The 23,617-nt window shown below is 45.1% G+C and overlaps 1 protein-coding gene across 1 annotated transcript in view; it reads right to left on the bottom strand.

Annotated features, from left to right (window-relative positions):
* Positions 1-287: 287 nt before the first annotated feature.
* The window catches only part of LOC135196897 (large ribosomal subunit protein uL4A-like), a 24,511-nt gene continuing 1,181 nt past the window's right edge, over positions 288-23,617 (bottom strand). Inside the window, exons 2-8 of the mRNA XM_064223686.1 lie at positions 2,464-2,638; positions 2,085-2,330; positions 1,826-1,950; positions 1,439-1,658; positions 1,104-1,254; positions 797-944; positions 288-670 (exon numbers count right to left, since the gene is read on the bottom strand). Of these exons, the coding sequence (XP_064079756.1) occupies positions 581-670; positions 797-944; positions 1,104-1,254; positions 1,439-1,658; positions 1,826-1,950; positions 2,085-2,330; positions 2,464-2,638 (1,155 nt within the window). The 3' untranslated portion in view covers positions 288-580. The remainder of the gene's footprint in view (positions 671-796; positions 945-1,103; positions 1,255-1,438; positions 1,659-1,825; positions 1,951-2,084; positions 2,331-2,463; positions 2,639-23,617) is intronic.

The raw sequence follows: 23,617 nt of genomic DNA, 5'->3' as shown, positions 1-23,617 counted from the left end.
TGATTTAAAGGATGAGCAGTCACCTACTTCCGTCAAACAGTCATGAACCGAGCTGGAAGGTGATAAAAACAAACCACTATAATATCCGGCCTTCAATAACTGCTTGCTATATTTCAAACAATACTCAAGTATATAAAATCTTACCTTATACTTGTGAGAGGTAATCTTTATGGTTTACTGAAAGTAGTAGTGGTTAGGAGCCTTACACTGATCATCATTAAATAAATGACCTACAATCAAAGATGCTGTTTAAAGATAACTTAAGAAGGACTAATGAATGGAACATATGTCATGAAGTATTTAATGAGCTGTTAATAACACTTGAAGGCTTATCCACCGTCAGGCCCCCTTAAACATATTGGCAGATACGTTAACTAAAAGCCAAGTCATATGGACAAAGAATTCAGTGCCCACTAGCTAATCTATCTTGCCAATCCCCCTCCCCCCCCTTTTCCCCTTTTTAAATGGATAGTGCACTTTACTTCAGCCTTCAAACAGGACTCTACTGGGTAGGAAGCAAATACACTATCATTACATAGGTTTTATTACAATCATAAAACCTATTTGTATAATGAAATTTCTATTTCTTTGCAGGTGCCTTTTTGGTAGCTTGCTTCTTCTTGGCGGGTGCCTTAGCTGCTTCCGCGGCTTCCCTCTTTGCCTTCTTTTCCTAAAAAGGACAAATAAAATTAATTATGCAGACCTATCCACAAGAAGTTACATTATAAAAAAATATAAAAATAAAAATTTTGAATCCATAGGACATGTTAAAATAGAATTTTTAAATGACACTCACGGCTAAAATTGCATTTTTAACTTCTATGTCCTTCTGCTCTTTAGCAAGGGCCGCAGCTCTGGCAACTTTAGCATAAGGATTAAGGTGTTGCATTGCTTGGCGGTTTCTCAATGGGTTCAGCCTAACCTTGCGGCGTTCAATGGTCTTCCTGAAATATTTGGGTTGAATGATTAGCAAATGTTCTTCCTTTGATCAATATTAAATCTTGCTCATACAAATGGGAAAATATGGGAAAATCTACAAAACAAATCTTACTCAAACAAATGAGTAAATCTACAAAAACATGTCTCTCTCTTGATATACTTACTTGGGATCCCTAACAACAGCCAAAATTTCTCGGCTCTTGAGAAGCCTTGCTAAGTCTGTGTTAGTCATTTTTGGCATGGGTAGGTTATAATTCCTTTTCATAGTAGATTTCTTCTGCCATGTACCGTACAAGGAATTGAGTTTGCGGAATGCTGAAAATACACGAATAGAATACTTAGGAAAAATGTCCTAATTAAAGATGAAGTTTTACACCTGAATGACATGAACAGGAAATTATTCATTAAAAAAAAAGACGAACAGGAAATTATATTCATTAAAAAAAAAAAAACTAATATGGCCAACTTGAAGGTACCAACTCTAAATTGCAATAATCACCTGACTCAGTCCAGATACAGAATCTGCCTACATGTCCACCAGGAGCAAGCTTCAAGAGATTGAGCTTGTTGACACAAATGGTGTCTACACCTGGGATGTTACGGAATGCTCTGGTCAGTCCCTGATCCTTGTTGTAGATGATCAAAGGGCCCCTACGCTGGATACGACGGCGGTTGCGCATCTTACCCTTACCAGCACGGAATCTCTTGCTTTTGTAAACCTGATGGAATATTTAAACTTTTCATGAGATTCACCACAGAAGAGGCTACACTTCAGATCAAAATTTCAGGTAATGGAGAAGTCATACAAATTCCTGGATCTATCCCAATACATTTTTTGGCATACTTGACTTCAATACTTACTCTACTACACTTGCCCAACACTAACCTTGAGAATGTCTGACCAAATCTTGTTCTTTTTCAGCATCATTACAGCTTCCTTGGTGGTGCTGATCTCCTGAACCTTGTCAGTGACAACTAATGGGATTTCAGGAGTCTCTTGGATCAAATGACCTGAATAGAGGATATAAAGATAAAAAACTGACTCATGAACACATTCTTAATAAAATTAATCCAAGCACAATTCTATATTCATGTGCACCTAATCTTTGCTATACAACTGATACTAAAAAAACTTTGGCACTTACCCTTAGACATCACAAGAGCTGGGCTGGAGGATGCTGCAATAGCAGAGCACATAGCATAACGCTTCTGGTTGACATTGATCCTGCGGTGCCAGCGGCGCCAGATCTTGGTGGGGGCAAACATGCGGCCTCCACGGCACATGTTTCCGAAAGCACCCTGACCAGATCGATGGGTACCTCCACCACGGACACGTGGAATACGGGCAACGGCACGACCAGTTCCCCAGGATTCAGCAGATGTCTGGTGACCTGACAATTAAAAATCCACACCCCATTAGCATAAGAATGTTTGACAAAAACAGCTACAAAATCTTGGTGGTGCACAGACAAATTACAACAATGTTGCAAAGAAAATTTGAACTATTTGCCCAGGATTACATACCTGCATCAGCACTGACAGCATAGGGCTGCCTTGCATTCTTGGACATCTGATCATGAACGAAGTTCACAACATCTGGCCTAATTGGGGCCCTAAAGACAGCTGGAAGAGCCACACTCGCTCCAGATGGCGCCCCATCCACATGGACGCTCACCATGGGGCGAGCACACATTGTCGCCTAAAAGAGAATGTAAATGTAGTTGGACATTAAAGCGCGAGGTGGATAACAAACCTATAGGGAATTACTTGATAAACAAGGCTTTTCCACATACTATCTAAAAGACAAACTTACATGTTATGCTAATCTATCTCCTTTAGTTAATCATCAATTAATATGGCAAGATCTAAAACAGAAGACGCTGAAAAACTAACTTCCTACGAACACCCGTCTTTCAAATCCTTACTCTATCCGCAGAAGAACTTGAACCACAGTAGCCAACAGCAAGAATAGCAAACACCGTTTGAAAAATATTTTGTTGTAGAGGCACATACTCCAAAACTGTGCATAGCTTATAAAGACAGAAGGGGACCTCTACCCTTTCCTTAAGTTTGCAGGCCAGTAAAAAATTTGATAACCAAACATCTGCTCACTCCTACCATTTCAGCCCCCATAACAAATTCAAACTATTGTTTTCTTTAGGCAGAAGATTGGAAAATTTGCTGTAATTTCAAGAGAATGCTCCCAACAAGATCCTTACAGAACTGAGAAGGAAGAATAGAAAATAGTGCCACTGTTTCTAAAGTTCCCATACCAAACCTCATACTGCCAATGGACAAAGGTTGACATATATGAACAACTGTCATTACTCAATGGCTCTTACAGCTACTATTATGGGATACCTACTGGAATAACTGACATGCCACTAATCACATAAGCAATGTAAAAGAACCACTCAACTCCACCACTTACCACCTACTTCTAACCAATTATCTTTCCAGTTACAAAGCTTCAAGGGCAATTGCCAGCCCAGGCCAGATATAATCCAATATCTATGCCTCTAGTTTGCATTCTGTTTGAACAAACCTAGAATTAAAGATGTATTCCAATCTTTAGTTATGATATGCTGTAACTTCATTGTTCACTCCAATTACCTTTAGGTTAATGAAGGCGATAATGAGTTTTAATCTAGCACTGAACAAAGTATACATAACCATTAATAATAATGGCATGTAGGTCTAAGTGCATACTACACTGAAGCAAACCAGCCTTGTTCTGGTACATTTTCCAAAAACTCATGAGACTAACTTGACCAAAGCAGTTGTTTTAAGACCGTTCTTTAAATATCACCTTATTTCTTGTCTGTACATTAAGAAATATTAGCTGATAAAATTACAACTTCAACTTGTTTTTTATTTGCAATTAGGTTCCTAGAGTTGTGACTCACTCAATAGTATGTGCAAAGGCTCGTATGGATTTTTCAGTTCTATGCGACCTAAGGACAAATGAGGTTGCATTCTGAACACATGTCAAATGTACAAGGGATTGTAATGCTTATACTTATTAGCCAATCATAACAACCACCTAATTACACTAGAATGTTTTCAAGATTCCTTTAAATATAATGAAATATTTATTAAAAACAATACACACACTGAAGTTCCATTATCAAAACTTTCAAGATTTGCCAGCACTTCAAAACGAGTAAGATGCTTAAAGCTTTGATGTAAGACTTCATTGTGCCTTTGCCTTGTGGTATGCCACCCAATGTGTACTTAACTTTGGCAAGGATGAATTGTCAGGAGTCCAGAAATATCCAGGAACTTCACCCCCCAAGAAGTTTTATTAATCTTATTAGCTTAAACTGTTACTAATGTCAGTGTAAAGAAACATTCATATTTACAGACCACCTTAAAATTAAATACACAAACATAGTTAGGATCCTAACCAAAGGTTGTTTGGACATATTAAATATAAGTACCGACATTCATCACCAAAATATCTACATTGCTTTTGGAATGCCTTCTCCACTTGAAAGGCAAATAAATTCCACTTACAGGCTAGGTTATAAGACTTAAAAGCTATAAATACACATTGTATGACATCAAGTAGTAAATTCTCAACACCAAATTTAAAATTTTTGTGAATTCTGGAACCCCTATGGAAGCATTCATTTCCACAAGTGATTATGGTAGAGAATATTATTACTTGTGAGAAATAATAGTTTTTGATTTACTCTTTCAAAATTTTACTCACTACTCGATGCCCTAGGTTCAATATAATTGGGGACAGTCGGGAAACCAGCATCTCTGGGCTAAAGTTAGGTTGAGAGTGGAGGGGTACGTATGTAAAACATACTAGGGGAACCAACTGCCTTGGATCCATTGTACTCGGGTGGATCACTATACTTAAATGGTGAAACAATGATTGAAGTTTTGTCAACATGTGATATATGAAAGCACCATAGGAACTAAAATAAGCATGTGAGATCTTGGTAAAATATTTTTTTAAGTTTTTAAATCCAATATAGCGTCATCCACCTCCGGTCCCTTTCATAACATGAATTGACCCAATGTCCTTCCTTCCTTCCCAGCGCTCATTTGAACAATATTAGTGTATGCAACATTTATTGATCTTACTCAAGATTGCAGTTGTAATCAGCACAATAAAACCATTTTGTTGCCTATAATATCAGTGAAAGTAGGAAACTTCTTATTCCCGGGGTCACGGTTTGTACCAAAATTGTAATTGGTGGTTTTATCCTTACTGCCATCGCAACTGAAACTCTAGTCCTTATTCGTAACTATACAGTTTGGCCTTAATTCACTCCAAATTGCACTTTAACTACGTTGTGTTTGTTGACAGAGGAGTCGTGGCGGTAAAATTATTTCCAGTTTTGTCATACATCTGGCTGCCAAACACCATCGCTGAGCAGACGACAGATTAGTGAATTGTTTATGACAAAAATAGTATTTTTTTCTTTTTCTAGCACTTTTCATTGATTTAAGGCTATATTACTTTGACTTATAATTTTAATAACTGTATGCCAGAAATAAATGTAAACTTTTACAAACTGTTTCCATGATTTCTAGTTATAGTAATGCAATAATGATAAAATTGCTCTAATATGTATAATACTACAAATAGATACACTACACTTAATTCTCCGGTTTTGTGCAAGTCTTATACCCAGTTTGGAGGGTAATCACATACCAATTGGCAACACTGATAAACAACAGAAGAGCACAAACACTGTAGGTACTGTTCACACCAAACATGACAATTTGTCTAAAATTGCATTTTTCCTAACTATACAAAACTGAGGTCCTTTTACAATAGGAAGTACTAGCGGCAGCTGGATAGGTCGTAAGCTTTCGAACAAGGGGTTCGGTAGTTAACTGCTTGTCCGACAGGCGCAGCGCGCGCGACTGGGAGGTAAACAAATCACTTTTGCTTTTGGCCCAAGCAAAAACTGCAGAGTGAGGGGTGGCATGAGGTGGTGGGCTATGTGTAAAACGGATCCTCCCTGGTTTGTATAGTTAGGAAAAATGCAATTTTAGACAAATTGTCATTTGTTCCGACACGGCATACAAACCTTCGGTCCTTTTACAATAGGAAGACTCACTTCTTGGTGGGAGGAATCTGAGTCTTTTGTGAACAGAATGGTGTTCGCCCAACCTTGGAAGCCTCCCTGGTCGTAAGAGCGAGGAGGGATCCAAGCCTCTGTCCGATTGATCGGGGTGTGCACCGCAGGATCAATGGTCAGACCTCTGGTACCGAGTACTAAGAGAGAGGCATGCGTATCTCTTCGTACCAGCAATGTAAGAACTTGTTCCTGTACAGGAGCAAAATATAAATTCATGGGTTTGACTCTTGTAGGCATCCACTTCCCCCCTTGTAGAAGGAAGTGGTGGATATTCTGCTCCTATCCCTAGTGAAAGGGATAGGATGGGGCTCTGTCATATAGCTCACCTGCATCTCGTCCTCATCCAGCGTAGTGACGACCGTGGCCCTCTGCCCACAGGTAGAGGAGGAGGAAAAGATGGGAAGAGAGAGCCAGTCACTCACTCACTCACACATCCATCCACACAGTCACACCAGGACTCGATGCTGTTCAGCCTGCGAAGGGTCTGGGTTAGCTACACAACTTGTTGAGCAGCCACCACGGGTCCCAAGGAAAAGGTATCCAAGGACCTGTGGGCAATATCCGAAGGTAGAAGGACGTAAAAAAAAGGTAGTCTGGTTAGACCAGACACCCCTGCCTTCAGGACCTGCGCCACGGAGAAGTTCTTACGAAACGCCAACGAGGGGCCAATACTTCTGACTTCGTGAGCTCTCGGACGGGACGTACGGATGTCGTCACTACCATCAGCCTCATAACGCCCTCCTGATGACCTCACGCAGCCAGAAATGAAAGAGTGTTCTTGGATACTTCTTTCTTGGTGACCCGGTGCTAACGAAGAGGCGTCGACACTCAGGCCTGAGGTGTCGAGTTCTCTTCAGATAGCGCCGTAGCGCCCTCACAGGACAAAGCAGCATCTCATCCGCATCATTATCGGTGAAGTCCATTAGGGAGGGAATCGTGAATGACTCGAACCTGTCGTCAGGGACCGACGGTTTCTGAGTCTTCGCAACGAAGTTCGGGACGAAATCGAGCGTCACGGATCCCCATCCCCTGGAGTGTCGTACATCATAGGAAAGACCATGAAGTTCCCCTACTCTCTTCGCCGATGCCAGGGCCAGCAAGAAGAGGGTCTTGAGGGTCAGATCCCTGTCTGACGACTCTCGGAGTGGCCTCGAACGGTGTTCGAGTCAGACTCCTAAGGACGAGAGTCCACGTTCCCCATCTCAGGGGGCCTGAGTTCCCTGGGTGGGCAAGGGCCAAGACCTTTCGAAGCTTCTCATAAGCAAGGAGATCTCGAACGAGTTCGAGATGTCCAACCCCCTCAGTTTCAGGACGAGCGCCAAGGCGGCTCTGTATCCTTTGACTGTGGGGACTGAGAGGAGCTTCTCTCGGCGAAGAAAAAACTAGGAAATCCGCTACCTCTGAAGAGTGGCTCTGAGGAGGAGATAAGACCCCGTCTACGACACCAACCACAGAAGACGGCCCACTTCCCCTGGTACACAGCTGCAGAGGACTGACGGACGTTTCCAGCCATCTCTGTTGCTGCGCTACGAGAAAAGCCTCTCGTTCGCAAGAGATGGTGGATAACAGCCAGCCGTGAAGACGTAGGGACTGGGACTGCTCGGTGGTACCGCTCGACGTGTGGCTGGGCGAGAAGGTTGTGCCAAGGGGGAATCTCTCGGTTCTCCTGCGAGAAGAGCCAGCAGGTCCGGATACCAAATGGCCTGTGGCCATTTGGGAGCCACCAGGATCATCCTGAGATTCGGGGTGACCAGTGCTCGACTGATCACCTTGCGAATCAGGCTGAACGGGGGTGAAAGGCATAGGCGAAGAGGAGGTTGTCCCACGGGTGTTGAAGAGCGTCCTCTGCAGCTGCCCATGGGTCCGGCACGGCCGAGAAGAACACCTGGAGCTTCCTGTTGTGCCGGGTGGCGAACAGATCCACGACTGGTCGCCCCCACAGGTCGAAGAGCCTTTCCGCCACGTCCTGGTGTAGAGACCATTCGGTCCCTATCACCTGATCCCGACGGCTGAGCGTGTCTGCTACTACATTCCTCTTCCCTGGAATGTAGCGTGCCGACAGCTCTATTGAGTGTGCCTGAGCCCACTCGTGCACCTGCCGAGTCAACTGGTACAAACGGGAGAGACACTAGGCCCCCTGTTTGTTGACGTAAGCCACCACCGTGGTGTTGTCGCACATCAACACCACTGAGTGTCCCATCAAGCGGGGTCCTGAAAAACTCTTGGAGAGCGAGAAACGCTGCCTTGAGTTCCAGTACATTGATGTGAAGGTGCTTGTCGTTTCTCGTCCCACACTCCCACTGAAGTTCAGCAACTCCTCCAGGTGTGCGCCCCATCCCTCGGTCGATGCGTCTGAGAACAGTTGCATGTCCGGGGGGGGAGTGCGGAGAGGCACTCCTCTTAAGAGGTTCCTGTCGTCCAGCCACCAGGCTAGGTCCTGCTCACCTCCCTGTGTCAGTGACACTGGAAAGCTTGGGGGATCCGTCGCCTGTGACCAACTCTCCTTTAGTCTCCACTGGAGAGACCGCAGGTGAAGACGCCCGTGAGGGACTAACTTCTCGAGTGACGACAGGTGTCCGATCACGACTTGCCATCGCTGAGCTACCTGTTTCCTGCCGAGACAGGAACTGGTTTGGCTGCCTCCCTGAATCTGCTGATCCGCGAGTCTGGGGCCGGGAAAGACTCGCCCTGCTACCGTGTCGATCAGCATACCCAGGTACTTCATCCTCTGCTTGGGCTCGAGATCGGACTTCTCGAAGTTCACCACGATCCCCAGATCGTGACAGAACTCGAGCAGTCGATCCCTGTCCTGTAGCAACTGCGAGCGGGAGCTCGCCAGGACTAACCAATCGTCGAGATACCTCATCAGACGTATCCCGTGCGAATGGGCCCAAACAGACACCAGAGTGAACACTCGCGTCGGTGAACACCTGTGGGGCGGTTGAGAGACCGAAGCACAGTGCCCTGAACTGGTACACCGTCCCGTCGAGGATGAAGCGGAGGTACTTTCTGGAGGACTGATGAATGGGTATTTGGAAATACGCATCCTTCAAGTCCACTGAAAGCATGAAATCGTTCTCCCTGATGGAGTCGAGCACTGAGCGTGCCGTCTCCATCGTGAACCGGGTCTGGCGAACAAACCGGTTCAGGGGAGAGAGATCTATCACCGGGCGCCAGCCTCCCGTAAGAACTTTTTCCACCAGGAAGAGTCGACTGTAAAAGCCCGGTGACTGATCCGTGACGATCTCTACAGCTCTCTTGCTCAGCATGGTCTTGATCTCCTGTCTCAGTGCTACGTCCTTCGATGACCCTGGAACGTACGACTGCTGTTGGACCGGGTTGGAGGTGAGGGGTGGCCGAGATTCGAAGGGTAATAGATATCCCTCCCGAAGGACATCTACAATCCAGGTCTCGGCGCCGTAGCGCTGCCAAGTTGCCCAATGGCTGGCCAGGCACCCCCCCCACTTCCGGCAGCAGGTGAGGGGGAACGCCGTCCCTAGCGTTTCCCCCCTTTCTTCGACTTCTTCCCAGAACCTCCACGGGATGAGGAGGGCTGGTTTTACGGCTTCCCCTTGCCAGAAGTCGAAGAAGACAGTCATTCCTCGGGGCTTCGACGCAGCAACCGTCTTAGCCGTCGAGGAAGCGCTAGCCGAGCTCTTAGACTTGGCCGCAGTCCGAGGTTGCCCAGAAGCCTTCGAGACTGCCTGGTGAACCAGACGGTCACTGTCGTCAGTGCGCCGTCTGTCCACCGCAGCGTCACCATCTCTCCTGGGAAGAAGAGACGTGGAACTCCGTAAAGGTCCGTTGCGAAGTCCCAACGCCGCTTCACGCCCTGGCCGCCTGGAAAACCCGAGTAAGGACAGCGTCCCTTCGTCGGAGAACCAGGTTGGCCCACAGGTTCACCGTCTGGTGGGCAAGGAAGGAGATGGCTCTTCCCCCAGACTTGCCAAAGAATTCTCCTGAAGGCCGAGTCATCTTCGGGAGAAATTCCCCCGGAGTTGGGCTGCGGAACCTTGAGATACTGTGAGGGACCACAGATCTAGCCAGGAGAGCGGCCTGGAAAGCTGCCATGGCGGTAGATTCCAGGCCTAGTGCCTCTTGCTGCGAGAACCACAGGTTCTCGGACAGGAGCTGTTGCAGAGACACACCCGGAGTCAGCCTAGCTAACTCCGGGTTCACCTGTTTGGGGTTTGGGCGGCATCGGGCGGGTCTTCAGATGGCACGTAAACCGCCGCTGTCGTAGCAGAGGAGGTGGAAGCAGCTTGCTCGACCTGCCAGACTTGAGTGAACCGTCTTGTCCGGAGACAAGCGATTCAACCTGGTCCAGCACTGAGTCCGCAAGCTCCGAACGCGGCAAACCCACCGTCGGTCTGGGTTCCCTCTTCGGGCCCCAGAACGACTCGAGCCGGGACGTGGGCTCGGATGGTGGGGGGGAGCGGCGATCCTTCCGCGAGGTCGTTGTGCTGACGAATCAGCGCAATAACCTCGGCAAAGTTCCTCTGGATCTCAGGGAGTGACTGCATCCTGCGGAGTCGGACCGTCCAGTCCCTCAAACAGGAGCACCTCCCGAGACCCTCCTCCCTCAAGGAGAGGAGCAGCGACAGCCCCCTCTCGGTTCCTCCTCCAACCACCTGTGCGTACGACCTTGGGCTGGTCCGAGGACCGAGCCTGGTGCGTATGACGACGTGGCGGGATCCTGAGGGGCGCACCCCTCACGATCACTCCTCAATACCATCGCACCCCTCCCTCCCGGTGTAACCCGAGGAGGTTGAAGGTATGGGAGAGGAAGACCTGACGCTCTCTCCTCGCTACGCTGGTAGAACCAGCGGGCTTGGAGGACTGCAGGCGATCGACCACCCGCGGTGGCGATCGAGCTGCAGACCTAGTCGAGCCGTCTCGCTGTGGAGAACGGCTGGACCGAGAACAGCGGCCCCGGTCTCGTGTGTCAGAGGAGCTGGTGCTGGTCGCCGTACCCGATCGCTCTCTGTGAGAGCGACGGTCAGGCGACCGGCGAGCTCCACTGTCACGGTGAGATCGGTGCGTATCCTCACGGTGCGTCAGTTCGCTGGTACCAGCCGTGGCTGGTTGCCGGCGAACTGGGGGGACCTCTTCCCAGCCTCAGCCGCCGGGCAGGCCGGTCATGGACCGTCACGTCCGCTCCGGGTAACCAGCTGCTCGCCACGAGAGCGGAGAGCTGGCCTGGTGAGAGTCGCGTTTGTGAGCGGCTGTCACCAGTCTTCCGCTCCGTGCCGTGAACCTGACGCTGAGCGGACTCAGAGGTCTGGTTCCTGGCTGCACGGTCGCTGGTAGGCGACCGTACACTCGGTACCTCTCGCGAACGAGCGGCCGAGCCGGACCCTGCTGCTGTGGCCGAACCACTGACAGCAGGTGAGGAAGTGCCGGTGTTAGCCGGCACCCCTCTGGTCCCCGTAGTCTTCTTCCTTGCGAAGAGACGGGTCCTGCTCCCGAAGGAGCAGGGCGACCAGCGGAAGAACCCCCCGTCTCACCAGAGCGAGACGGGCCCTTAGAAGTTCCCGAAGGAGACTTCTTAGGGGGGGGGGAGGCGACCTTCTTCTTCTTAGGCGGGGGAGCCTTAGAAGAAGAAGAGGAAGAGGCGGCAGACGACGACGACGACGAAGAAGACGACGACGACACCTTCCTCCTCTTCTTCTTCTTCTTCGTCAACCTCCTCAGGACCGACGTCAGGTCTGTCATCCAGGACGGAGCCGGGGCTGCTGTTGCCGAAGCAACAGGGCCCGGACGTACCTGTCCGAACAGACCAGCATCGGGAGCAGCGGCGCCAGGAACAGGAACAACATCAGCAGGTGCGAGCATCACAGGAACGGCAGACGAGACAGCAGGAGCAGGTACAGGGACAGCAGCGGTGGTCACGGCAGGTACGGCAGACTGTGTGGGCGGTCCAGATGGGCGAACCAGCGGCACAGACGTCCTAGGTACCGGTGGGAGGTCCAGGGGCGAGCTCTTCGGGCACATGAAGTCCGGTCCCCGCGGCAGCACGGCAAACCCAGGTGGCGGCATCACACTCCCCCAAGTTACGGCGACTGGCCCCTGCACCGATGTAGTAGGTTGTTTTACCAGAGACCGCGTGCTGGGTGTACACCAGGTGAGGAGGTGAAGCGTAGCCGGGAGTTGTAAGGGTCGTGGTGGTGGTCGTTGACCGTTGCATGGGTGACCGCCACGGAGCCAGCGAGATGATAGAGCAGCCCGGGAACACTCGGACACTCGGCACGCCCTGCAGCCCCAACGATGCCCACACCTGTCCGAGGTCATCCTTCGCGGCAACCGCACCTGAGGAGGCAAAAGTCGGGTGATTAGAAGGATCCTCTACCCGCTCGCGCGAAGACGAACGGATAGAGGACCCAGAGTACAACTCTGCTCCTCCACACTCGACACGTCAGGAGAGGAGAAGGACCTAGACACCCCCCCCGAAGGGGAAGGCGCGAGACGTGGAAGTTGAGCGGGCGGCAGGAAAGAAGACGAAGTGTCCGTCACCAAAGGAGTCGCGGGAGAGCTTTCCGACGACTCCTTTGCAGGCCTTATCCCCCGCTTCTTCCTGCCCTCATACAAAGTCCACTGCGCCTCCGATCCATTCATTACATACATCACAGGGCTCGGCTCGTTTTGCATGTTCGCGCCCCCGACACCGAGCACACAAAAATATGAGGGTCAATCTCCGGGAACGATCGGAACTTCCCGCATTTGCGCCCTTCGATACCCGGGCAAAGTCTCCGTGGGGTAGCGAGGCGAGGAGATTCCATCATAAATAGATAATTGATTGAAGCAATTAATATGAAAAGAGAGAATGATTGTACTTACAATAACTCTTTCATACACAATTACAACCAAATACTCAGAAAGCAAACGACGAGAAGCGGGCAGAGAGCGTCGAACACACACGTCCATCCACTGCGAGGCCGAAAGCAAAAGTGATTTGTTTACCTCCCAGTCGCGCGCAAGCGCGCGCTGTCGGACAAGCAGATTAACTACCGAACCCCTTGTTCAAAAGCTTACGACCTATCCAGCTGCCGCTAGTACCTTCCTATTGTAAAAGGACCGAAGGTTTGTATGCCGTGTCGGAACAATTGATATTTGAGTCAGGAATCTGATTACTTTTTTAACAACGAATATTTCCAGATTAATTTATGCATATGTAAACAATTTACGCAATTCATGACCTTATACTGATGTTTAACTAGTTATATAAATTATCTAGCACTCGCTTCTTTCTACCGAAAAATCATGAGTTTCCTTGGATCAGAGGCGGATGGCGTCATCGTTTAAGACTGTTGTGAAGAAAGTGTCCCAGCGTCATGGGTACCAGGAATAATAGAGTACAGGGTTAGCTCGTTCCATCGTTACTGCGCATATTTGTGACCGTCATTGGTTGGTGGCCATAAAAGAAAACCAAGAATACAATTAATTTAAGGGTCATTATGGGAATTGTCTGATCATACCCATTCTCTTATCTCTTTCACGACCTTGTGTGAGAGGTTCCCGTTAATCGCCAGGTACTGGAAGATAGTTTTCCTTGTTCTTCACTCTGGTGGGGGTCAAACACTGACTGATGACTTTTTACCTGAACCTCATCAGATCAGCCACGTGATGTCATGCGCAAGATTGTCCTATTTTGGTCTGAAGCGATCTAACCCTATACTCTTATCAATCCTGTATGGGTAAAAGTGGTGTGCGGATTTAGCACATGGAATGGAGAGTATTGACACAAGTGACTGCAAACATCGAATGGTGTTAATCTTCTAGATTTCTAGTTTCAAGTAAAAATTTGGAAAGCGTCATGGAGGTATATGAATGTCTGCACTGGATTATTCAAGGGTAGATCTAAGCCCTTATACAGCGGCGAACTAGACTGTGGCAGTTTTAAGCTTTTCTATTCAATTTTACCTTCTGAACAAGAATTTAAATATTTTTTTTGGCCAGCTGTAATTAACCTGTAATTTACCTTTGAACTCTATCCTACAGTAAGGGGGATCAAAGGGATTGCGGGGTTTTTGGTGGGATATGACACTTGGGAGAATTATGCCTTTAACTCTATCCTTCGGTAAGGGGAGCTAATGGGAAAGCGGGGTTATGGGTGGGGTAAAACACTCTGGGGAAGGTTTTACCGTGTTATTTACTCTTTATTTATGACATTTGAAACACGAGCTGAAATAAAGCAATAATTAACCGGTAATGGAGCAGTTACATAGCCAAATTCCACCTATCCCTACTGGTATTCCAACGCTGAATCCTACTGCACATGCGCCATGTTATAAGAGACTAAGGAGAGCTTTTGCTTGTCAAAGACTCCTTACCTAGGTTACACTTCTAAGCTTGCCTTTATTTAGGGGTGTGGGGGGGACGGCCCAAGTCAGGTAACACATTCTTCTAGGTTAGGTTAGTATCATGACCTATATGTTACGCTCCCTGCTGGTTATGTATCCCACACCGCCTCCAGAATTCAAATATGGCGGGTTTGTTCAAGTTTCTTGGCCCCAAACCAAAACTTCAAAGATTGTTCAGTTGAAGTAGACTAAGGCAGTTGACATTACTTACTATACAAGAGTTTAAGGTAATATTTACTGGTCGTCTGTAACTAATCTGTTATTTACCTTTGAACTCGGTACGTTGATAAATCACACCCCTTAGTACTGTCTTGTCTTCAATGGTAAATTACGGTTTAAAGTCGGCCGAATAAATATTACTTAAAATTCTTAATCAGTAAGTAAAATAACATAGGAAAACGCCCACTGCCATAGCCTACTTTACCGGAGAATGCAGGCTTATAATTATGTATTCAAGGATTTATGGCCACCTAGGCCAATTTAGGTGGTATGATCCAAGAAGCAAGAGGCAACCTGAATTATTTTCAGCCTTAACCAATTTATATAGGTATTTTACAGAATGATGAGATGCCAGGCCCTGACATTCTAGGAAAGGTTAGGTTTGTTTACGTCTGTGGAACATGTCCCAATCATTCTCGGTATCAATTTCCATGCTCACAACCAGACCCCCAAACTCACAATAGTCTAACCAAAAGATAAAAATGGCTAGACATTGCGTTAATTTCTTTTCATAAATTTAATCACCTGAACCCAATCACCCAACATCATTAACATACCTCTTCATTATAGCCAACCTATCCTAAAATGCCATGGCCTGACCTTCCTAACCCTATTATAGTTATAAGCCATGCCTTGGAGAAACAGGGGAGGGGGAGGTGTTAGGGGGTGGCGGGGGGATTTGGGGGGGGGGGGATTTCTCACAGGTCAGAGTCCAATTTGCTGTCTTACGTAATTGTGAAGATCAGCACAGATTTATAAAGTATCTACTGAATCATGGAAAACATTGCAAAAAATGGGTAAACTGCTTACAGTCTAACCTATCGCAGGTGGTATTAAAAAGTAAATATTGGCTTCTATAATCAGATAGGAGAAAAAACCGATTGGACTAGCTGATCCAGTTTTCACCGTGTGGAGAGCCACCCTCCAAAAAAGTACTTTAACCCACGAAAGGCGGCGCGTCGCTAAATCGACGCTTTATGTGCTACTAAAATGTGATCGTCGATTTCAGCGATGCTTTAATTTCAAATCACGCGGGCAAGAACAGGTGGTGTTGGAGGCGGGGTTTTATGATGTCATAAGGGTAAGTAAAACCAATCAGCAACCACAGATAAGAAACAGTATTGCCACAATGCCTCAATTTTTAAATGAGATGATAATACGCTTGTGCAACTTTTGGTCAGTTTCCGCGGTTTTTTTCTTTGCATGACGGCGGCCGTGAAATTTACTTTTTTATGCGATTTATTGATATAATTACATAATAATGGCGAATGAAAGAAGTGATAGTGATTGGTCACTTAGTGACAATGATTTTGACATAAGTCAGGGTTCTGAAAGTGATAGCGTAAGTGAGGAATATGATGTTGAAAGTGATAGTGATACTGATATCTGTGATTATGATCATGCATCCGTCTGGACACGAGCCTACCCGCCGGAAGACATTAGTTCCGGCAGAAATTAGTTTTTTACAGAAAAGGATGAGTAGAAGATGAAAACATGTACATAGTGTATATATGTAAATAAGGTTAGTAAAAGTTCTATATACTTTCATTAGGGCACTTAGTAATAGAAATGTTGATAGTGCTGTAACAACTAATTGCAAGAGGACGATTCTCTTTTGAAACTCGGTGTGAGATGGTTTCGTTAAATGTCTAATACCTGTTGAGCTACTAGTTATATATGCCTGAATTTTTTTCTCCAACTTCTAAGATAAATTTAGCTCTTGTTCATTTATGAAATGATGAAAAAGCATGACCTGTATAAGTGTTTGGTCGACAGAAAGTTGAAAATGAAAAAGGATAAAAAAAAATTTCCTTTACATTTCACAATATATATATGTTCTCTTTGCAAAAAAAAAATATTTTTTTTATTGCCGTATAATCGCCATTTTCTGGCGATTCCAATGGTATATAAAATATTACTATTCTTATGAAAATAATCTGATAAGGAAATTTATGAAGAGAAAAAAAAAAAAAAATTAGTGAAAATAGGCGTCGCATTTTAGCAGCATAAGCGCCGCCGCTCGTGGGTTAACACATCCTGACACCGGAGATGGGCACTAATCACAAGTCATCGGTGGTGAGAGCAACAGGTTGAGACCTCTACCATCCTTCTGAAGTAAGCATTTTCTCCAGTTAGAAATTAAGGTCATATTTTAAGATTAGAGGTTAATGAAAGTCTAGCCATGTGCATTGCAAACATACCTCCATGATGCTTTTGAAATTTTAACTCAACACCAAAAATGTAGAAAATTGACGCAACCTGGATGTTTGCAATCGCTTGTGTTAATAAACTTTCCATTCCATGTGCTAAATCCGCAAACCACTTGTACCCATAGATTGTTTGTTTGTATGGTGGTTTTACGTTGCACGGAACCAGTGGTTATTCAGCAATGGGACCAACGGCTTTACGTGACTTCCGAACCACATCGAGAGTGAACTTCTATCACCAGAAATACCTCTCTCACTCAATGGAATGGCCGAGAATTGAACCCGCGACCAAGGTGGGACGCAAACACCAACCAACCATGCCACCGATGCTGGGGCACTTTCTTCACAACAATTGTCAATAATGACAACGCCTGTGAGGGATCCAAGGAAACGGACGCCTTTTCGATAGAAATAAGACAAGGAAACGGACGCTTTTTCGATAGAAATAAGCGTACACTAGATAATATAGTTAAAGGGGAGTATAAGGTCATGGACAGAACGCACGCAGTACTATTTCCCAAAAGTGTTACAGCGGACGAGTTCGATAAATATACGCATTTCTATATTAGTATTCTGATCGAGTTCCTACGAAACACCGACGAATTTATGAAGTGGTTGTACAGAGAAGGGTTGCTTGGGGACTATTCGGGGTTGTGTACAATGTGCAACACAGCGAGCCGACGGTTCATGAAACATGGGACCAGCGAGGCCACGGGCCAACCGATTTACATGTGGAGCTGTACAAACAGCAAGTGCGGTAAGAAGGCATCAGTTCGGCACAGCAACGACTTTGAAATGTGAATAAGGTAAGTTGTATACTATTTATTTTTGTTAGCCTTAAAACTAGTGTTTCGGTTATTTCAAAGCCAGTACCAAAGCACGTGTTCAAACAGATCTATCGGCCCGGCGGTGGTTACGTTTCGATTAGTTCGAACCCAGTACCAAAGCACGTGTTCGAACAGATCTATAGGCCCGACAGTGGGCACGTAGGAACATACATGATGCCGAATTTTTTATGTAAACTAGTGTTTCGGTTAGTTCGAAGCCAGTACCGAAGCACATGTTCGAACAGTAAGGCCGTGGCGAACGAGGAACGTTTAATGTTACAGTTATGGGGGGACTTATAGCCTAGGATAGTCGTGTTTTTTTGTATGTACTGTGGCTAATTCACTGTGGGCACGTAGGAACATACATGATGCCGCATTTTGTATGTAAACTAGTGTTTCGGTTAGTTCGAAGCCAGTACCGACGCACGTGTTCGAACAGTAAGGTCGTGGCAAACGAGGAATGTGTTTGATGCTACAGTTATGGCGGGATTTATAGCCTATGCTAGTCGTGTTTTTATGTATGTACTGTAACCTCTGTGGTTAGCGCGCGCAGCGCAATATTACCTCTTGCCAGAACACGTCTCGCCTGCCAAGAATCTTTAAAAATGCGGATAAGGTGTGAAGCGTCGTTCCGCCGCGGCCTTACTGTAACCTCTGTGGTTAGCGCGCGCAGCGCAATATTACCTCTTGCCAGAACATGTCCGCCTGCCAAGAATCTTTAAAAAATGCAGATAAGATTAAGTGTCAAAGTTCAGGTCTCATAAGCAGGAATTGAGTTACGTGCGCCGTGAAAGTAGTTCGCCGCTTTCCCCCCCCCACGGCCAAAAACCCCGGTTTCCCAATGGGTCCCCCTTTACCATTTGATGTTTTTCAGGCTTTATTTTTACTGGGTCAATTACAAAAAAGGGCAAAAAACGTTATTCAGATATTTTTTCCCGCGAAAATCGACCGTCCCCGGGTCTGTAGTGGCTCCGATTCCTGACTTAAACATCAACAGTTTTGCTGTGAAGCAATTTTATCATTATTGCATTACTATGACAACTAGAGTTCATGGAAAGTTTGTAAATGCATTGGCAACGATATTTTGCGGTCGTCTGCTCGTATCTACTTTAGAAGTATCTGTACTTTTCCAGGGTTACTTTGGTTGCAAAAAAGGAATAATGAATTAAAATGTGCATTTGGGTGTAACAAAGTAAGTTAAACTAAATAATGAGTAACGGTAAAAACTAAGGGAATAAAGCTTTGCACCTCAAAAGTGTAGTCGTGTGCTGCCCACAAGTTTGTGGAGTGAGCGCTTAGGAACCAGGAACCGCAACGTAGTTAAAAGTGCAACTTGGAGTGAATCAAGACCAACTCATGTATAATCACAATCAAATAAGCAATTGGAGTTAAGGTTGTGGAGGCAAAGGATAAAACTACCCCCAGGAATAAGAAGTTTCATACTTTAATGGACAACAATGTTTTATTGAGCTGATTACAGCTGCAATCTTGAGTAAGATCAATAAACTTTACATATATATGCTAACTGTTCAAATGAGTGCTGGGAAAGAAGTTGGATCCTTGATGGTTACGAACGTCACCTCAGTCGGTCAACGCCATCTTGGATTTAAAAACTACCTTGAAACATTTTACGAAGACCTCACATGCATATTTAAACGGGTAAGATTACAGTTCAGTTGACCGGACCGTGTAACACCATTTTGCCCGGTCCGTAATCCCTCCGCCAAGGTAAGTAGTTCTCGCAGATGACCCGCAGCCTACCAAACCCGACCCCAGCCGACCAAACCCGAACCCAACCCACAGGACCGAACCCGAACATTGCATCAACATGAAAGCTAATCTTTAGGACCTCCAATTTAATTTACTGTATTCTATATTTTCACCCATGCCCAACTGAACTGTAAGAGCTCCATTTTTTTTTTCCCTTCGTTATTCTATTTTTTTCCCATGCTTGCAGGAGTTCCATTTTTTTTTCATTATTCGATATTTTGACTCTTGCCCACGATAGTTTTACCCGTGCCAACATAATCTGTAGGAGATACATTTTTTTCCCCATTATTCGATATTTCTTTCCTTGCCCAACTCATCTGTATGACCTACATTTTTTTACATTCTTCGATACATATTTTCCAGGTACTAGTTATCCGCTAGGATAACTAGTACCTGAAACGGACCATACCCGACCTTCCTCGACCCTTCAGTCTGTTCCTGCTTCTCAGCCAGTTCAGTGCTTTCGTCATAGCTACCATGTCTTCTTCTGCCGAGAATTTGTCGTGTTCCGCACACGTGGCGTTCGCTGCCGCCGTTCCCGTCACGCTGGAAGACATATACAACATCTCCAAGGTAAGGTTATCAATGCAAATGCACGTTATTCTAATTATTTTGCCAAAATTAAGCACGCCATTGTTATTTCCGCTTTGCTGAAGTCAGGCACGCTCAACACATCCGAACATTCACGTTCGCTAGAAGTCCACGTGTTCGAACGCAGTCCATGTGTTCGAGCAAACAACGTGGCCTTGACTTTAACCAATGTATTCTCGGAAATATTCATTTTGTTTAGTTATCAGTAAGGATATACGGGTGCCAGCCATATTTATGGACAAGTTATATTGGTTAGATATTTATAATTGTTAACTTACTACACAGGGGGGTCCAGGGGGGCGAAGCCCCCGGCCAGGTAAGGACATGCAGACTTAGTTTGGTTAGGTCGGTTCCTTTGGTTAGGGAGCAAGCACTGTTAATATACTATACTGGGGGGTCCAGGGGGGCGAAGCCCCCCCGGCCAGTAGCATATTTCCCAAGTCTGGAAGAGTTTAGGGATGGGGAAAATTAGACCAATCAAAGCGCGTGAGCTGATCCATGACGTCACAAGCCACGCCTTTTAGTCTCTCCTCCTCGTTCCTATATCCATTACTTCCGCAGTTACGATGCCAAAGAAATACTTTCTTCTCAATTTCACAGCTTACGGCTGGTATGACATATACATTTTAGTCAGATATATCTAAACATAATGCAACACTAATTTAACAGCAATATATTCTTCAAATGAGATACACCTTGAAATATATTGTGCGTTATTGGATTCTCCCCCTAGGTAAATAATATTTTCCACATTGCGAATTTCTCACTAATATACGTGCATATGCATGTTTAAAGACATTAATAAAGGGTTGCGATAACTCATGGGATGAATCAAACAATATACCAGATGGTAAAAATGATGGTATGACCTGTGTAGGGGAAAATAGAGATAGGGAGTAGGCTTACACTACGGATTTCTATTGACATATGCTATTTCATAGAAATGCACATTACTGTGCATTGTGTAAAAGCAATATACTGGTCATAACTAGACCATGAACAGGAATCAGACTGATATAGTCCCTATTATTTACAGGGACACAGTTTCAGCTTCATTCATTAAATTATTTCAAGAGCTAATGTGCCCTTAAGGAAACCTACGTTATTGTTGTTTTGGTGATCTAAGTTAGCCTAATGTAACCAAATATAGTTACGTGACAAACTCATCCTGTCAGTAGCTAATCTGAATACGGTTGTTTTTCAAGGTGTACTTGATAAGCTGTAGTAAAAAATTGCCTTTTTGAGGTGGATTCCGTTTTCATAAAACCTTCCAGATGTCCTTACCTCTTACCTGATTGGTCCTTGTCATTCCATTTGTGTACAAATATCTAAAAAAGAAATTTTATTATTGGAAAATTTTTGCTTTTGATTTTTTACTTTTTCATACATTGTGTACAAACAAATAAAAAGTGATATAAAATTCAGTATTGAATATTTTTAGCAAGCCCTTACGGGATTTTTGCTTAAAATTCATTGTGTACAAAGAAAACACTGATTATTTAATTTATTTAATATTCTTAGCAAACCTTTCGTACTTGTCATTCATTGTGTGCAAAGAATCAAAATGAGTATTTCATTAGTATGTAATACTTTAGCAATTATAGGAGTACAGAATACTACCCATTACGGAGTTACAGTAGACATTTTACTAAGCTGAACTAGAGCAGATTTGATGCATAAATTTATTAGAACTGTGATATCTTAAAGTAAATATGGATGGACACTTTTATCCAACTCTCTTTCAACAGAAAATTTTATGCAAATATATAACACGAATCAGTTGAAGCTAGGGATTTAGGTGCATAATATTTTTTGTACATAGATTTTTGGCATTATGCCAAGCACTGGGGCAACTAAGGCCATTCAGTGTTGAAACGGATATTGTCAGCAAAAGGTTTGAAAAGTGTTACAGGAGGAAAACCTCAAAGTAGTTGCACTATGAAGCAATTGCTGGGAGAGGGAGTGGGTGGACAATCAGATGGAAGAAAGAGAATATGAACGGAGGTAACAGTAAAATGAATGAAAGTAGTTGCAGCAAGACGCCGAAGGGACGCTGCAAAGAACCTTAAGTAATTGCACCAGATGAGGTGTACTGTCAGCACTATCCCCCTACGGGGTACGTAAATTTGTCATAAAAACTATCCTCCACATATCTTTTAAGCATAAGGCAATTATTATTCTAGTTCTGTACATAATACCTTTTTATAGCCTGAAACAACAGGCAGTAACGCCTGAAAAACGTTCCATGCTCCATACTTTTAAAACCGTCACTTTCAAAGTCCAAGATTCTTGATGGGAGTCGAAGTGCTGCGAGTTCTTGGCCTCCTGTCTGTAGTCTGTAGTGCTAATTACAGGTCATATACCTTCATTTTACCATACCATCAATTTTACCATCTTGTATATTTTTTTATTCAACCCATGTTATCGCAACTCTTTCTAAATGGCTTTAAACACAGTCAGTTTCAAGTATATAATTTAGACACAGCCACTTGCCATGAAAATGTTATTTATGCAGTAAATATCGATTTTGTGAGCAGGAATTAAGAGGGACTGAGCATCATTACCAAGGGTGAAGGGGGAAGCCAATAACGCATAATATATTTCACGGTGTATCTCATTTGAAGAATATATTGTTTGTTGAATAGGTGCATTATGTTTCGATATATCTGACAAAAATGAAATGTATAGGTCATACAAGCCGTAAATTGTGAATGGAGAAGTTTTTCTTCGGCATTTTGACTGGCAGTAATGGGCATGAGACCGATTTCAGCTAAAAGGCGTGGCTTGTGACGTCAAGGATCAGCTCCACACGCTTTGATTGGTCCTAATTTTCCCCATCCCTAAACTCTTCCAGACTTGGGAAATATGCGGCCAGGTAAGGGCGTGGAGACTAACTATGGTTAGGTTGGTTCCTTTGGTTAGGTAGCAATCACTTAATATACTATACTGGGGGTCCAGGGGGGCGAAGCCCCCCGGCCAGGTAAGGGCACGCGGCCTAAGTTTGGTTAGGTTGGTTCGTTTGGTTACGATCACCGGAGCTCCTACAGTTTAGTTGGAACAGGAGCTCCTACAGTTTAGTTGGAACGGGAGCTCCTACAGTTTAGTTGGCCATGGCTGGTTTTTTTTTGCTTGGGTTTCGTGATTTTTAGTGTTCATTGCCGTCGTTTGGTTAGCCTAACACAACGGGGGACGGGACCTCCTACATTTTTGTTTGGTTACGTGAGCTCCTACATTTGTTACTTGCAACGGTTTCGTCTGCTAGGGTTTTGTTGTTTTTCGTGTTCATTGTCGTCATCTGGGTTTCCCCCCACCCAAAAAACCCCGGTTTCCCAATGGCTCCCCCCTTACCGTTTTCATTTACTCGCATGTACTCCCCCACCCAAAAACCCCGGTTTGTTCCCAAAAGGGTCCCCCATTATCGTTTTTATAGGTTTTCGGGGTTTTTAAACCGGGCGCCAAAACAAAGCGTCCGCCATCTTGTTTGTATTGCTCCGCCGGTTCCATAGCAGACGAAACCCGTGGTCAACTGAACTGTAAGCCGCTTTCATATATCACATAATATTGAGGAAACTTCAATCTTTTGAATGGTATGCTTAAAG

The sequence above is a fragment of the Macrobrachium nipponense genome, chromosome 18, assembly GCF_015104395.2.
Source record: "Macrobrachium nipponense isolate FS-2020 chromosome 18, ASM1510439v2, whole genome shotgun sequence".
NCBI lineage: Eukaryota > Metazoa > Arthropoda > Malacostraca > Decapoda > Palaemonidae > Macrobrachium > Macrobrachium nipponense.
Note: the sequence above shows the minus strand (reverse complement) of the source record. Positions and strands in the feature narration are given on the sequence as shown.